We start from the raw sequence: 17,501 nt of genomic DNA, 5'->3' as shown, positions 1-17,501 counted from the left end.
GCACTCCCGCCATAGCTCCTGCTAAGCTCTGCTCTTCTGCTTCTTGTATGCTGTTTTTTTTAAACAAGAAACTCAAAGAAACTTTATTAAGCAGGTACTTCTCTGTCCAGAGGAAGAAGGGCGAGAGGATGCCTCGGAGGGTTGAGGGAGCCAGGACCCTTGGCTATCGGACCGTCTGGCCAGTCAGGGGTATCCAAACACACACACCCCCAACCCCCTCCGGTGGCCCAGTTCCACCTGAGGTATAGCCCACAAAGATGCCTAGCACCTCAAGGAGCATGCGTATGCTGCTACCTAAAACTACTGTAAAAAAAAAAAGGAAAACTTTTAACTAACAGCCTGCAGGTGCAGCTCTACCATGTACTGGAGTCAGAGAAATACCAAGGTCCTGCAGGAGGCACCCTCAGTTATGTAGCAGCAGTGCCTTAAAGTTTTATTATCTGACTCCATCTGCTGGGAGGGATTTATTTATTTTTATTTATTTGTGGTTTTTATATACCGATATTCGTTTAGTAACATAACATCGGTTCACATTCAACAATAATTCACAACAGTGCTATATAAATATAGGTATTAGCAGCAGTGTTTTACAGATAATATTCAAACTGATAAAGGGAATGGAACAGCTCCCCTATGAGGAAAGACTAAAGAGCTTAGGGCTGTTCAGCTTGGAGAAGAGACGGCTGAGGGGGGATATGATAGAGGTCTTTAAGATCATGAGAGGTCTTGAACGAGTAGATGTGAATCAGTTATTTACACTTTCAAATAATAGAAGGACCAGGGGGCACTCCATGAAGTTAGCAAGTAGCACATTTAAGACTAATCAGAGAAAATTATTTTCCATTCAACGCACAATTAAACTCTGGAATTTGTTGCCAGAGGATGTGGTTAGTGCAGTTAGTGTAGCTGGGTTCAAAAAAGGTTTGGATAAGTTCTTGGAGGAGAAGTCCATTAACTGCTATTAATCAAGTTTACTTAGGGAATAGCCACTGCTATTAATTGCATCAGTAGCATGGGATCTTCTTAGTGTTTGGGTACATTACTCAGAAAATAAGCCTCTTTTCTGTTGCAGACTGCAGTATCCAGCTTCAGCCTTTTCTCTGGCTACTGAACCTTTTCCCACCCCCTATTTCAGTCCCATCTACAAACCATTAACTCTTTAGTCAACTACAAACCCTATTTTGGATTTTGACTGCTATTGTTTCCCTATTAAAAATAAATACATTCACCTTCCAGTCCATTTTTATTATTCCAGACGTCCCTCATTGCAGTCCAAGCATGGTGATGAAACCCAGTAACGCAAGGTACAGGATACAACAGCTTACACAAACCAATCCTTACAGTCACCAAAGTACAACAAGTTATTTCTTGTTCAAGGAAATTCTATGTTGAAAACAAAGCTCAGCATGAAAAAGTAAAGGGAGGGGAAGTGTAGGTGCTGGGATCATCCCAGTCCTGTTATCACTGCTTACAATGGAGAGCAAAAGGCACGAGTCAAGCTCATTCAAAAGCCATGCAGCAGCGAGCCAGTGCTAGGACAGGCTGGAAGCTAATTCAGGGGCAGGAGAAAGGAAGAAGAATGGAGATTAGCTAGAGGAAGGCGACACCACTGTGGAAAACCCCAATGTATAATAATATTACATGCCCTGGGTCCTCTTCTCTTTCCTGGCCATGGCCTCTAGCAGGCTTCTTCGCTGTGGACCCTTCTATTGGAATACATTTCTAACTCACTTTTAAAATGTCCTCTCTCATTTACAGAGTCATACTTAAGACCATCTTTTCCTACTAGCTTTTATCAATTTTGTATGGTTTCCTCATTACACCAATTTATGTACTGCAGAAATAATTTGACAATTGTATTTATTGCAAGGTGCTCTTCAGAAAGCAAAATGAAAAGATTAAATAAGTCATGAAATCTTTGTACAGTAGAAAGAAGTGATCATGGTACACAACATCTTGCCAGTTTAACAAGGGTAGGAGGAGAGAGGAGTGCAACCTGCTGCCTGAGGCGAGGAGCAAGATGACGCTCCCCACCCCCTCCCCAAGGCATGAAGCAGGTCCATGATTTAAAATGCTGGTGAAGTGGGCAGGCGGGGGTCAGAGTTCCCAGAGGTATTGCCGATAAGACTGGCAATCCTGCCACACACTCCTGGGAACCCTACCATCTACTTCCCAACCTTCTCCAGCATTTGCATCCTAGAAAAGTGGGAGATAGGTGAATGAGGAGGGTCTGTACGTGATGCACTCTTTCAGGGCCGGTGCAAGGGAATTAGGTGCTAGACAAACTCTACAGCCTTGCATCTGTCCCCGCTCACACAACACATTAGAAATTAGGCACTAATGGATTTTACATGAAAAAGGACATTCAAATTACTGTCTTCTAATATAAAAATATTGTTTACAACATGGATATTATAGTTATATGCACTGCAGTAAAAACCCTACCCATGAACATGCAACACTGCAAACATTACACCAGGCCCTAAAACACCAATACATTTCCTATTAAGAAATCAGAACAAGACAGATTACTATAGACCCCTATACAGAAACTACATTGTAGCACAATCCCTCTGACACACACTAGAGCACAGACAGACCCTCACCAAATACAGAATAAAATGACCAGAAGCATGCAGACAAAAACTGAACTGGAAATTACAAAAAGCCAGACTCTGCATGCTGTGCAACAATGGAAAAACAGAAACCACCATTCCTTATGAAACAATAAAATATCAATCATAATAGTAAAATCATACTAATAAAAATAAATATTTCAATATACCCAAATATAATAGCATTATATAATTACATTCAATAACATTTTTAAAACGTTCCCAAAAACAAAATATTTCAAACAGCAGCAGACACATCAAATAACATCCAATAATTACAACTAACAAAGGATAAAAAAAAAATTCCCAGGGGAAAGGGGCTACACACAAACTTTGCCCACCCTTGTCTCATAAAAGCACACTTTCTAACAATCATGTTTCTTCTCTCACACAGGCTCTCTCATGCACGTGCACTCGCAGCTTCTCTAGCTCCCCTCCCCCAGTCCCTCTCAGTCACCCCCATCTCTTCTCCATCATGCCTGCAGGCCCCATCATAATTCTGCACTGGCCTGAGGTTTCTTTTTCTACTCGTGGGACCTGGCATGGCATTGGCACACGTAATAATTTTGTGATGCTGCCTTCTTTCTGCCCGCAGGCACTCATCATATGGAAGTGCATGCAGGGTGAGGCGGCCACCACAGAGGTGTTTTTTCGTGGGTGGGGGGGGGGGTTTGGGCACTTTTTGCCACCTTACCCTGTGATAGAACTGCCCCTGACCAAGGGGGCAGTTCTATCACAGGGTAAGGTGGCAAAAAGTTTTCAACATAGAATCTCCGCCACCTTCTTAATGACAGAAACCCGCAAACCTCACTCCCTTCAATCTCCATTCCCTTACAGAAGATCTTGCTCTTCCGATGACCTCAATTTCCACCTGGCTAAAGAACTTCCAAATTTAAACCTTGCAGATCCCAACGCAGCCTTATCATCCTGGAGCAATATCACAGAGGAAATAGCAAATAAATTATATCCTCTTTCAACAAAAACACTCAACCTAAATTCACATAAGAGACAACCATGGTTCACCAAGGACCTACGGAAACTCAAACAAACCCTCAGAAAAAAGGAAAACCTATGGCGCAAAACCCCTTGTGCCAGTACTCTGTCTACTTACAAATCTGCCCTCAGCCATTACAGGAACAACACACTAAAGGCAAAAAGGGATTTCCACGCTCTCAAGATCCACGACCTTATCTTTGACGCAAGAGCCCTCTTCTCCTACGTATCTGAACTAACTCAACCTAACTCACATTCTTTCCCTAGTGAACAAGCACAAGCTAAAGCAAATGAACTAGCCCTATTTTTCCAAAATAAAATCTCCAATCTCTTAACCCTCCTCCCACCTAACCCCACCCCTCTGACTAACCCCCTACACATCCCCCAACAAGACAATCTCACTGGACACGTTTGAACCTACCACCGCCTTAGAGATCCAATCCCTGCTAAAGAAAATGAAACCTTCATCCCATCCCTTCGATCTAATACCGTCAAAACTTCTTCTAATACCCGAAACCATCTCTAAACCACTTGCGGACATTATAAACTGCTCCTTAACACAGGGAATCTTCCCTGAGGCACTAAAAACGGCTTCTCTTAAACCTCTACTAAAGAAACCAGATTTGGACCCCATGAACCCAAACAACTTCCGCCCAATCTCAAATCTACCCTTTGTAGCAAAGATCCTGGAAAAACTGGTCAATTCGCAACTCTCTACCTACCTCGAAGATCATGAAATACTACACCCCACACAATACGGGTTCCGCAAGACCTTAAGCACTGAAACTCTTCTCTTATCACTAACTGACCATCTCACCATGGGCTTGGACAAAGGACAATCATTCCTACTAATTCTACTGGACTTGTCGGCAGCCTTCGATACGGTCAATCATGCCACCCTCCTGAACCGCCTTTCAGACATTGGAATTACAGGCTCTGCTTACACTTGGTTCAAGTCTTTCCTCTGTAACAGAGGCTACAAAGTTAAAATCAATAATAAAGAATCTCCCCACTACAATTCCTCACAAGGAGTTCCTCAAGGTTCCTCATTATCCCCAACCCTTTTCAACATATACCTTCTTCCTCTATGCCAACTGTTAACTAACCTACAACTAAAACATTTCTTATACGCTGACGACGTACAAATCTTGATACCCATCAAAGAATCCATCTCAAAAACCCTCAAACACTGGGAAAACTGCCTACAAGAGATCAACCAACTCCTCGCTAACCTAAACCTGATTCTAAACTCGGCCAAAACAGAACTCCTCCTCATCACCCCTGAAAACAGCAACTCCCCACAAACTGCACCAGTTAACACCATTGCTACACAAGCAAGAGACCTAGGGGTAGTAATAGACAAACACTTGAACCTAAAAGCATTTATAAACAATACAACCAGGAACTGCTTCTACAAGCTGCAGGTAATCAAGAGAATGAAACCACTACTACACTTTCATGACTTCAGAACAGTCTTGCAATCCATAATTTTCTCCAAGATGGACTATTGCAATTCAATCTTGCTAGGTCTCCCGGCCTCATACATAAAACCACTTCAGATGCTACAGAACGCGGCAGCCAGAATTCTGACAAATTCCAGAAGAAGAGACCACATCTCGCCAATTCTATCTAATCTTCACTGGCTGCCAATACACTACAGAATCCTACACAAGTCCATCACCATCATCCACAAATCCATCCACTCACAGGCCCCTCTCAACCTCCAAATCCCCCTCAGAAGGCACTCATCATCCAGACCTATCAGAGACGCCTACAAAGGCTCCCTGACCGTTCCCCTAACTAAAGCTACACACCATAAGGCACTCAGAGACCGGGTCTTTTCTACAGCGGGCCCCTCTCTTTGGAATACCTTACCACCGGATCTTAGACTGGAACCCTGCTTACCAACATTCAAAAAAAAACTTAAGACTTGGCTATTCAGGCAAGCCTTTCCAGAGTCAAATATTCATTGAGAGACCTCACTGCCCAATGTAAATATCCATAAAGAGACATCACTGCACATTGTAAATAAGTTACCTCTGTAAATCTTTTACGCTGCTATCCTTATCTCCTTCCTCCCCCAGTTCTACAACCTTGTTTTATTGTAACTTTTGCTTCCTTCGCACTTGTTAAAAGAACAGTTTTTGCACCCCCTGTTATATGTAAACTGGCATGATATGATCTTATCATGAATGCCGGTATAGAAAAACCTTAAATAAATAAATAAATAAATAAGGTAAGGGGGAGAGAGGAGTGCCACCAAGGTAAGGGGAGGAAAGAGCAGATTTTACAGCTGGATAACTTCTGAGTGGAAAGCAGTGCATCTCGTGTATATAAAATCTGGAAAGCAGGGAGATATACAGCATTTTATTTACAGATGTAAAACACATTGCTTCAGTTCTTAAGTTTTGCACAGCAAAGCCAGAAAGAGCATACAATTCTTACCTCAGTAAATGTGCAATCAAAAATTGGTTTTAGATAACCTTCACCAAAAAGGTCTTTTTTTTCAGTGAAAGGAAATCATTTGCTGGAAGAATTTTCTGCAATGCACTTTAAGAAGTAGACAAACTAAAAATCTAAACAGAATTAGCCAGGTTCCCAGTGAGTTTCCTTACTCTTGGACAGTGAAAAGAAGCAAAACATATAACAGTTTGTTCTTATAGAGGGGCAATAAATAAAGGCCCCAGAAGTACTTACATTGCTCACAGCAGCAAAAGAGGGAGCAGGGTTAGGTTAAGGGAGGAAAAGCATGAACAATGATTTCGTTTTTAAAGCCCAAGGGTGGTTTTAATGCACAGGTACAAAATGCAGAATATCTGCTTTCTTGCAGTTGCACGAGTTTTCAAAGTGAAACTCCAGGGTAGCTTTAATTTGAAAATTACCCTGCAGGCCTGTGGGTACAATAGCTGCATGGTTAGTTTATTATTTCCTCCATAGAGGTCAATTTAGAAAGGCATTTAACCCCGTAAAACGTCCTAATTGAAAGCTGCTCTCCTCAAAAGCAGCAAAAACGTGGAAGGGCTTGAAAGCACCCATCTCACATGTGAGGGCTTCACAGTGCCTTTCCCTTCATCGCACGAAGAGACATTCATGTGGGTGTTTTAGAGAGATTTCCAAGTGTGAGGTGCCATTATGCCCCCTCTAGCACTCACACAAACAGCAGAGGCAAAGGATGAAGGCGCTCTTAGTACTTCACAGGATTACAAGTTTATAAAATCATGTGTAGGGTGGAGTGGGTGAAGGAGGGTGACTAAAAACAAGGGGTTGCTGCATGAAACCAACAAACAGGCCGCTGCTGTATCATGAGCTGAGCCCAGCGCACGGGCTGACACCCGATGCAATAAGGGGAAACCGTGCAAGCAAACCAGCGTGCAGCTAATACTGCTCATCCCATGCAAAAAATCAACCCATGCGCACATTTTAACTTAACACCAGCCCCAGGGCTGGCATTTTTACAAGCTCTGAGCCATCTGAAAAAAACAAAACAAAACAACCCACCCAGGTACCAAAAAAATTGTAAAATACTTTTTTTTTTTTTTATGGTTCCTCCTACTTAGTATGGTTTTGGATGCTGGATTTCTGAACTGCAACACAGGGACGACCAGGGGAGAAAATGCCCCCCGTTTGCTTCCCGTGAACCCTGCTGGGAAGAGGAAGAACATTCCTCATTATGCATGCACTTCAATGTGCTAAGAAGAGAATTTGCTGATGGCAGGTGGTGTTCCAGATACTAAGGAGGAGGAACCATTGGAAGCAGCATGAAAAGTCAGATTAGGGAAACGGACGCCCATTAATTGGGCACCCGATGCCACGGACGCACTAGGGAGCACAATTTATCCCTAGCACAACCCCTCATTTAAATAACTCATCCTGCGCCCAGGAGAGGTGGCTGGGCACACATTAGGAGAGAAGGCGCTCATGCACGAGTGCCCGTTTTATGCAAGCCAATATTGCATGAGATTATAGAAAGCACTTTTTCACTCGGCGCACAATCAGGCTGAGGAATTTGTTGCCAGAGGACGTGGTCGAGGCGAGGAACATAGCGCACACGTTCCCAGAGGAAAAGTCCATAACACGTTCTTAGCCAGGTAGACTAAAGAAAGCTACGGCTATCCTTGGGCATGAGTACTAGAAATAGATCTGCTTTAGGGACCTGTTGAATACTTGTGACCTGGACTGGCCACTCTCAGACACAGGCTTTATGGACCTTGATCTGACCCGGCATGACAAGTCTTTTCTTCTTAAACTTGATTCTCACTGAAAATTCACCTAATTTAGTTTGAAAAACTGCCCTCAATCTCCTTGAATTGTAGAAAATAGATTTTTTGAAGGAATTTTATGTTAAAGATATTTCAATGATGTGCTGTTTTTCATGCTTTAGTAAAATATAATGAAAGCCCTGAAAGGATTTCTATGAACTCAACAAATAGTATCTATAGGCTTCCACATTCTCAGACTGACAATTTCTGATACATTAAATGCCAAACAAATAGCAGAAAAATTGACATTACTGGGAGTTATGGGAAGTGCTCTGAAATCTTGCATGAATGCAGAATTTTCACAAAAATATCTCAGCATCTTCTCTCTCTCATGTTGATACCTGTCACTTTATTGTTAACCTGCTAGCCTTCATTGTTTTCAGAAAATCACAGCACGCTGGAATAGCTTCCTTTATAAGTTTTTTAAGGCCTGCAAATTCCTAATTATTGGTGATTGTACCAAGACTTTGAGTTTAACTCTTTTCAATACTGCTTTATCACCTTACTAAGAACACGTAGACTCCTACAACAAAGTCGTTAAGCATTTCTTCTTGGAAATGTTGTCAGTAGCAGAATCACGGGAAGAGCGCGTGTAATAACTGACTTGTGACACATTCCTCTTCTGCAACTTAATGACAACTAAAAAGGGAATCTTCTTCAGGCCTCACTGCCTTTGGAGTGGCTGCTGGAATGTGAGCGCGATAAGTTTGCAGATAACCTCAGAATCTGGGATCACACTCGCAGGGTATAAAACTGAGGGAAAAGAGGGAAAGAAAACAGAGCGAAAGAGACAACCTTCAGCAACAGACTTCCAAAATTGAAAAGCATGAACTCCAAAATATATATTTGCTGCGGGTTTCTGATGCTCATTATCCATTTTCATTCCAGTGGCGCCAACCCCATGTACGACCTGAGCCCATCCCAAGAACTGGACAACTTAAAGGTGAGTCCTTCCTGCTCTCTCTCTACTTTCCACCGCATTGGTTGTAGGACCTAAGGGTCTTCCATGGCTCGGTGCTCTCCCCGTCCACTTTTATATCTTCTGTAGGGGCCCATTAGGTTAGAAATGGAGGCTTAGGATTTTTTTTTCTAAGAACTGCCTTGGATGCTCGACTTCTGAACTGCAATGCAGGGATGTCCAGGGGAGAAAATGTCCCCAGTTTGCTTCCTGTGAACCCTGCTGGCAAGAACGTTCCTCATTATGCACTTCAATATGGTAAGAAGAGAATTTGTTGACAGGGATGGTGGTGTTCCAGAAGAAAAAGTGAAAAGGAGAGCCAACTGCTACTCCATTCTACACACAAACGTCACCATTTTTTTTTCTTTGGAGAGGGAATGCATTAAATGCCAGTTTGATTTGCCAAGTTCTGTGGGGCTTAAGAAAACTTCTGAGAATGAAGTCAAACTTGGACGGGCAAATCTAATCCTTTTCTGTGTGTTGGTCAGGAAGAGCTGCAAACTCCCGTTCATAAACAGAATTCCAATTAGTTACCTATTGTAAGTTCATTAATTGAAATGATGAGTTTCCTGTTACTTGTGAAGTGAGATGGCTGTGATGGACAGGCTGAGACTGCAACACAGAACTTGCTATTTTGTTCTTTTTCTTTCCAGACTGTACTGGAACGACTGCAGGAAAAGTTTGCTCTGATTGAAGCCCTGGATTCCAACGCGGAGCTGCAGGAGTTGGGAGTACAGGGTAGTATTCAATCTGAACCTTCAGACGACAGCGACAATCTGCAGTCCGAGTCCAGGATGGTCCCCAACAACCCCATGTCTTTCAAGGACTCCCTTCTCAAAAGCCTCCGTGGTCTTCAGAACCCCAAAATGATGCGAGAATCCAGCTGCTTTGGAAGACGAATTGATAGGATCGGATCCCTCAGTGGGTTAGGCTGCAATGGTGAGTCTTAACCCATCTCTCATCAGAACGCATGCCAGTAGCAATGGCCTATGAAAAGAAATAGTTTAATGGGGAATAAGGGCAGCACAGGTGTATATGACTGCAGATGAATGGCATAATGTGTTAGTATCAGGGTTTAGGGGTGAGCCTGGCACAGAGAGTGAACAGCCACTCACCCTGCAGGGAACAAGAGGGCACTGATACTTGACACCAAAGAACAAATACAAAAAGGTGTTGGATGAGCACAAGTTTGAAACAATGAAGCAATGGTGCTGGTCATCAAGTCTTAAACGCTTTCCTTCTCGACTTGCACTACAGCTCGCAAATTTTAAACTTCTGCTAATTTAACCCCTCTTTGCATCTGTTACCCAGAATGCCCTTCTGCCACCGATTTCTCAGGACCCAAGGAAGCAGAGTAGAGCCTGTTGTGGAAATCTGTTGTGGTTTCTGCTGCAGAGCTGGTGGTGGCACGGATCCAAGAGGAAAGGAAGCAGACCAGAGTGTCAGAGCCGCTTACCTGACATGGGACCAGCCACGTCTCCTTGATTTTGTGCAATTTGCTGGCACAATTGAGGCGGCCATGAGTGAGAATGGCCAATCTGAAAAGGACAGGAAGTAAATGCCTGCCAGTCTCAGGGCTTGTGAGGGTGACTTTACACCCGACCCTGGCTCCTCCCATTCACACAGGGTACACCCGACCCTGGCTCCTCCCATTCACACAGGGTACACCCGACCCTGCCTCCTCCCATTCACACAGGTTACGCCCTACCCTGGCTCCTCCCATTCACACAGGGTACGCCCGACCCTGCCTCCTCCCATTCACACAGGTTACGCCCCACCCTGGCTCCTCCCATTCACACAGGTTACGCCCCACCCTGGCTCCTCCCATTCACACAGGGTACGCCCGACCCTGCCTCCTCCCATTCACACAGGGTACGCCCGACCCTGCCTCCTCCCATTCACACAGGGTACGCCCGACCCTGCCTCCTCCCATTCACACAGGGTACGCCCGACCCTGCCTCCTCCCATTCACACAGGGTACGCCCGACCCTGCCTCCTCCCATTCACACAGGGTACGCCCGACCCTGCCTCCTCCCATTCACACAGGTTACGCCCCACCCTGGCTCCTCCCATTCACACAGGTTACACCCCACCCTGGCTCCTCCCATTCACACAGGTTACGCCTGCTTTGGTCCTGCTCCCTCTATTCTGGCTCCACTTTCTTTTTGTCTACAAATTAAGGCCTGGTCATCTGATTTATAAAGCAACAGGTACCTGATATGGGAAGGAATAAAAGGATTAATGGGACTGGATGGATTGTTAGAGCACAGCGGTTTAGGCACAAAGTGCGTTGTTATTTCTATTCACTGTGTTGCAGAGAGATTTTGCTCTTTATAATTTACATAAAAAGTAATTTGTATGGCCTGATGTGAAAGTTCTCCTCAGATACAGACATTAATGAAGGAGAAATAAAAGAGAAGGGTGCAGGAAATCAAAGAATATAATGCATTTGCTTACTTTCTTTTTTCTCGCAGGTGCACGGAAGAATTAATCTTGGAGCAGAGCCTGTGCTATCCCTCCTGCTGCCGTGCATCCCTCCTAACCTCTCGCTCCACCTATTTATTTATTTATTTCTATTTATTGGATTTTTTAAAAGTGCATTCTTTAGCAAACAGCACAAAATGTTTCTATAGTAAAAGGCGGCACATTAAACTTACGGGTTATCTACATCTATTTATCATTTTTCCTTTCAATTAATGTGGTGGAAAATGCTTTAGCAAACCTTTTACTGTTCATTGCTGTCCTGGTGCAGTAAAACAAGGATCTGGATTTTAAATGCTGGGAGAACTGGGGAATTAAGGGTCAAATGAAATTTAATGTGGACAAGGGTAAAGTGATAAATATACAGAAAAGTAAGGCTGAGTACACAAAAATGCTAAGTTCATATCAAGAGCAGCACGAAGGCAAAGCAGAGGGTTAGGACGCCTACACTGAGACCCTCAGCTCATAAAAGCAAAGAGAAGTTTAGTTTTATTTTGTATTCCTTTATGAAGAGTTTCTGTACAGCGCGATGGTGCAAGCACGACTTTGGGTAAGCAGTCAGTGCAGGAGCAGCTGGAAGCCTCCTGCTAAGCCATGCATCACGCCTCGCCTTGGCAGTGAGCAAAGAGCTGGCCATGCAGGCTCCACAGTGGCACACGGGCAGGAGCTATGGCCTAAACAGCATCCTGAAAAGTCACATGTGAAAGAAGGTTACGCTAAAGAACAGGACCACAACTCTACATGCGATGTTTCTATAAAAATATGCAATTTATGTACACAGCAATTAAATAAGCTTATGTCATTACCTAATAAACAGTGCAAACAAATACTGAATGGGATGGGTGCCCTTCTGCAAAGTTACACTGCGTGGGATCCCAGGCTGCCTCTAAGCTTATTTCTGATTTCAGGTCTGCTCTGTAATAATTAACTCTGATTAAACCCCAAGAAACTGTCATAGGCATTAGCAAAACTCAGGCCACATTTACTAAAACTTTACCCTTTTTTGTGAAAATAATCGTCAGCATACAAGACTTAACACTGCAGTTCATGATGCATCAGTAACTGCCTCAGGTACAAACTTAGATTGTAAGCCCTCTGAGCTAGGGAAATACCTACAGTACCTGAATGTAAACCCATGTGATATCTCACATCGAACGTCAGTATATAAAAAAAATAATAATAAGAGAGCCCTCAGCTCTGACTTGTGGAAAGATCCTAAATGAGAACCTGCTTATTTTATACAGAACAAGCTTCTGCTCAGGAAAGCAAGCCATGCTTCAAAACGGCTCAGAGTTTTTCTAGCATACAGGCTGGTACCACTGTTCCCCCCTCCCCAAAACCAGGAAAGCCTTAGGAAGCACATTGTAAGTCTCTTGTAGGGTAAGGCAGATTAGAAAGCTATTTGAACTAAACACAAGCAGCCTGGTACTTCACAGGGCAACACTGCAGATTTCACAATTTAAAAACAAAGTGAATGTAAGAAACCTACACAGTGGCTTTATGATCGTAAGAGAGGAATTGTTCATCACCTCAAAACCCTTCTTAAATCTGAATGCCGTGCCCTCGTCATTTCTCCACATCCTTGTGCTTACAGCGCGTTGTTTCTTCATCCAGCCCTGGCTCTGGCTGTCACCATGTTCTGCACACAAGAATGGACTTCACCATGAGCTCTTATCTTCAGTCCTGGGCTGGAGCCCGAGACGACTGTCTGCTGGCTCCTGCATTCTGGCACCTCGCTTTTTTCCGCAGAAACAACCGCCACACTGGAGAGTTACTCAGGCAAAGCACCGGGTCAGCACTACAATTCAGAGAGCAGCAGCTCACTCTGGCAGGACCAACAGCGGTAAAGCTATTCCCGCACTGCTGGTCTATCAGTCAGTGCTGAGTGCTGTCCAGGGGAAGGGCCCATCCATGGCATCACATGGAGACTTCAACTGCCCAAACGTGCAGAGAGGACCGCGTGCTATGAGCAGGAAGCAGTGCAGCTAGCGCCTCAGCACGTCGTAACTCCTCAAAGGACATCTTCCCATAGCAAAGCTTTCTCTGCGCCAGTTCTATAGATTTCTTATACCCGTCCCAGGGAGAAGCAGGAAGAGGATGCATTTAATTAATGCATCAACTGAAAACTCTGGATGCAAAATATGAATTGCCGAGGTGTCACCTATTTAAGCAGGGAAAGAAAGGGCAGACGCTACCATCGAAGCACTGATTTCTTTTTTATTCTCAAACTAAATGGGCTCACTTCATATACTAAGCCCAAGACTATACTTAAACATCTTGATCTTACTGGCCCAAGGGCTGAAGCAGATTGAGGGGAGGGATGCCCAGATTAAATCAGACAGTGTGTACTGCACCACAGCAATTACCCCCTCCCCAACTCATTCAGGACTCCAGCACAGACGTGCACCCTGCTCCCTGACGACATGGGAGAGATCAGATGCAGCAGTGCTGGAAGCAGGGCGAGGGAGAAACAACTCCCAGCAGAAGAGATGCTTGAGCTGTGATCTTTATTACCGGAATCCTTTCCAAGCAAGAGAGACGATTACAAAAAATAAATAAAACATCTCGGATGAGACTGAGGTAGGGAAGGCGAGAGAAATGGATGTAAGAGGGCAGTATCACTCTCTAGCACGTGAGCTGAGGAGTAATTTCTGTCGGGAAGGAGACTGCTGGGGAAGGTGCCTGCGTGGGCTCAGAGGTCAGAGGTCAGGCAGTGCTGTCGCAGTCTTGCCTGAAGGAACTCGTAAGTCAGGTTGTGCCGTGTGATTATTCCAACAACCTAAAAAACAAAACAAAACAGCAATTCACAAACAGCTCAAGGACAGAGGGAAAGGAGGAAGAGCAAGTGAGGATTTCAGGAGCAGCTTGAAGGAGAGGGGGCAAGAAACAGAAAACGAGTGTGTAAATCTGCAGGTGACTGTGCATAAAGAGAGCACGGGGTGTGTGTGTGTGGGTGTGTGTGGGGGTGTGTGTGTGTGTGTGGGTGTGGGGGTGTGTGTGTGTGTGTGGGTGGGTGTGTGTGTGTGTGTGGGGGGGGGGGGGGTGGGGGGGTGTGTGGGGGGGGGGGTGGGGGGGTGTGTGGGTGGGGGTGTGTGTGTGGGGTGGGGGGTGTGTGTGTGTGGGGGGGGTGGGGGGTGTGTGTGTGTGTGGGTGGGGGTGTGTGTGTGGGGGGGTGGGGGGTGTGTGTGTGTGTGTGTGTGGGTGGGGGTGGGGGTGTGGGTGGGGGTGTGTGTGTGTGGGTGTGTGTGTGTGGGTGGGGGTGTGGGTGGGGGTGTGTGTGTGTGGGTGTGTGTGGGGAACCATTAAATCAGTATCTGAAGTTATCTAAAACTCCCAATGCACTGGGTACTGTACAGTGAGCACATTGTCACCCACGGCTTCCCATACCCCGGACAGTACTTCTCCCTAAGACCGAGTTGCTTGCTAACTGCCAGGCCACAGCGGCCTCAGGCCACAGCAACCTGCGCTCTCCTTTGCGGTGCCAGTAGTGTGGAACGCTCTTCCGCCTGGCATTAGGGATGAAGCAGAGATCAAGCTTTTTAGGAGAAGATTAAGGAGGAATGTGTGTAGCCCAGTGACGGAGAGGTTATGTCATTTCAGAAAATACTATATTTAGTTTTCATTATGTAATTAATGTTGCTGGTTTTAGTGTAAAATGTGTTGGAGGTTGCAGAATATAAGTCTAAACAGGAAAATTGGTTCTTCCCTGCTAATTTTCATTCCAGTAGTACCATGGATAGTCCAGATTAGGGGGTTTATGCCTCCCCTCCAGCAGATGGAGGCAGAGAACAAAACTTTGAGGCCCTGCTACATAACCGAGCCAGCACCTGCAGTCCCTCAGCATTGACCTGTACCCAAGCCAAGATGATCAAACTATGAGACCAACAAACTATGAGACCAACAAACTATGAGACCAACAAACTATGAGACCAACAAACTATGGGTGAGCAGAGAAGAGAGCTGGAGGCGCCTAGGAGAACAGTCTGCACATGACTATGTACTGCCTCGCCACGTTCAGAAGCCGGAAAGTCGACTGAAGGGGGGGAGGGTGTCTGGCCTCATCAGTGCTACTACAGCAAGAAAACTTAGCAGGTAAGAACACATTTTCCTTTCCTCTTCGTAGGCCAGATCAGTCTAATCAAGTGGGATGTACCCAACTTCCCCTAAACAGGGCGGGAACCTGAAAGATCCACACACAGCACAGTATCCCCCGTGCCCACATACACACAGCACACTATCCCCCCGGTGCCCACGCACACACAGCACACTATCCCCCCGGTGCCCACGCACACAGCACACTATCCCCCCGGTGCCCACACACACACAGCACACTATCCCCCCGGTGCCCACACACACACAGCACACTATCCCCCCGGTGCCCACGCACACACAGCACACTATCCCCCCGGTGCCCACACACACACAGCACACTATCCCCCCGGTGCCCACGCACACACAGCACACTATCCCCCCGGTGCCCACGCACACAGCACACTATCCCCCCGGTGCCCACACACACACAGCACACTATCCCCCCGGTGCCCACACACACACAGCACACTATCCCCCGTGCCCACGCACACAGCACACTATCCCCCCGGTGCCCACGCACACAGCACACTATCCCCCCGGTGCCCACGCACACAGCACACTATCCCCCCGGTGCCCACACACACACAGCACACTATCCCCCCGGTGCCCACGCACACAGCACACTATCCCCCCGGTGCCCACACACACAGCACACTATCCCCCCGGTGCCCACGCACACAGCACACTATCCCCCCGGTGCCCACACACACACAGCACACTATCCCCCCGGTGCCCGCGCACACAGCACACTATCCCCCCGGTGCCCACGCACACAGCACACTATCCCCCCGGTGCCCGCGCATCCCCCGGGTGCCCACACATCCCCCCGGGTGCCCACACATCCCAGTGGAAATGTTTGATCATCTCCGGCTATCGGCGAAGCATCAGACTGGGACTGATCGGGATCAGAAGGCCCCTCAAGAGGATCTGAACCCTGTGCAGTAACAGGAGCGGGAATCACAGAGCTTTGGAGATTCCCGGCCTCTCGGGGTTACGAGGCCCTGTGGGGACCGCAGCCGCAGCTCCATCCTGACTGGGACCCCTGAACCGCTTGCCCGATCTGAAGGAGACATCCGTATGCCCGCGGTACTTAGCAGAGCTTCTAGCCCCAAAGACTTTGCGTAGAAAAGACACAAAGTCAGAAGAAACAGAGGACGAGGAGTCCGAGCCTTCCCAAGGCTCTTCCTCAGAAGAGAGGCTCCCCCCACCCCCCGGAGGCCCCTGCTTGTGGCGACGAGGGTGGGAGATCCCCTCCCCTGGCCACATGAACGCAGACAAGATGGCTGCCGTTTCCACGCTAAGCGGGAATGGATCGCCCGACGGCTCCTGAGCCGAAGCGAACCTCCCAGGCTCCCCCTCGCCGCCAGGCGGGCACTCCGTGCACAGACCGTCGCACGAGAGACGCGCAGCACCACAGGCTACACCAGTCGCACCACATCGCAGGAGAGCGAGTCGGGGGGGTAAGGAGAAGGAAAAACCCCACGGGAGCCATCTGAGGCAGCAGCCGCTGGAGCAGGGAGGCCCGGTCCGGGGTAATGCTCTATCTTTTTTTTGTTTGTTTTAAAACTTTAAGCAAGCTTTTGGCTGCAGCTCCCAATGTCCCTTGGGCTTCCCAGGATCAATCCTGAGTGCGACTGCAGAACGGTCCCACTGGGTCCTAGCAATCCCCTGCGAGGCAGCAGATTCGTCTAACAAAAGAACATTAGGTTCTTATCTTTGATAATTTTCCTTCCTGTAGTACCACGGATCAGTCCAGACTCCTGGGTTTGGCCCCCCCTCTAGCAGATGGAGACAGAAGTTTACAAACCAAACTCCGCCTTATCTAGGCTGGTGCTACCTACAGTCCGGCAGTATTACTTAATGTCAGAGCAGGAAAATCACAAATCAAACTGGCTAACGAACCTTCTAACCAGGACCAACAACACCAGTCCAACAGAATCCTCATTACCGGTTCTGAACGCCCAACTGGGAAAACGAACCCGAGATACCGATAACAGACAGAAAAGGAGCAAAATATCAAACAGACAGCAGCACGTACACTATGGCCTCTCCCGATAGTAGCACTTATCCGGGTGGGACTCTAGACTGATCCGTGGTACTACA

General features: G+C 46.6%; 2 protein-coding genes across 4 annotated transcripts in view; one reads left to right on the top strand and one right to left on the bottom strand.

Annotated features, from left to right (window-relative positions):
• The first annotated feature begins 8,625 nt into the window (after nt 1-8,625).
• LOC115076416 (natriuretic peptides A-like) lies at nt 8,626-11,494 on the top strand. Its single transcript, XM_029577831.1, has 3 exons — nt 8,626-8,810; nt 9,479-9,764; nt 11,300-11,494. The coding sequence occupies exons 1-3, from the start codon at nt 8,694-8,696 to the stop codon at nt 11,314-11,316; spliced, it is 420 nt and encodes a 139-aa protein (XP_029433691.1). The 5' UTR covers nt 8,626-8,693; the 3' UTR covers nt 11,317-11,494.
• Nucleotides 11,495-13,794: 2,300 nt separating this feature from the next.
• Nucleotides 13,795-17,501, bottom strand: part of CLCN6 (chloride voltage-gated channel 6) — a 93,518-nt gene continuing 89,811 nt past the window's right edge. For all 3 annotated transcript variants that reach the window (XM_029577825.1, XM_029577826.1, XM_029577827.1), the window contains exon 23: nt 13,795-14,085. In XM_029577825.1, coding sequence (XP_029433685.1) covers nt 13,999-14,085 — 87 coding nt within the window. In that variant the 3' untranslated portion in view covers nt 13,795-13,998. The remainder of the gene's footprint in view (nt 14,086-17,501) is intronic.

This window comes from Rhinatrema bivittatum, chromosome 15, assembly GCF_901001135.1.
Source record: "Rhinatrema bivittatum chromosome 15, aRhiBiv1.1, whole genome shotgun sequence".
Lineage (NCBI taxonomy): Eukaryota > Metazoa > Chordata > Amphibia > Gymnophiona > Rhinatrematidae > Rhinatrema > Rhinatrema bivittatum.
The sequence above is the reverse complement of the archived record's forward strand: the minus strand, read 5'-3'. Positions and strand labels throughout refer to the sequence as shown.

Coding starts and splice junctions, on each gene's coding strand:
- LOC115076416 (XM_029577831.1), top strand. CDS start 8,694: ATGAACTCCAAAATATATATTTGCTGCGGGTTTCTGATGCTCATTATC. Junction 8,811..9,478: donor AAGAACTGGACAACTTAAAG/GTGAGTCCTTCC, acceptor TTTTCTTTCCAG/ACTGTACTGGAACGACTGCA.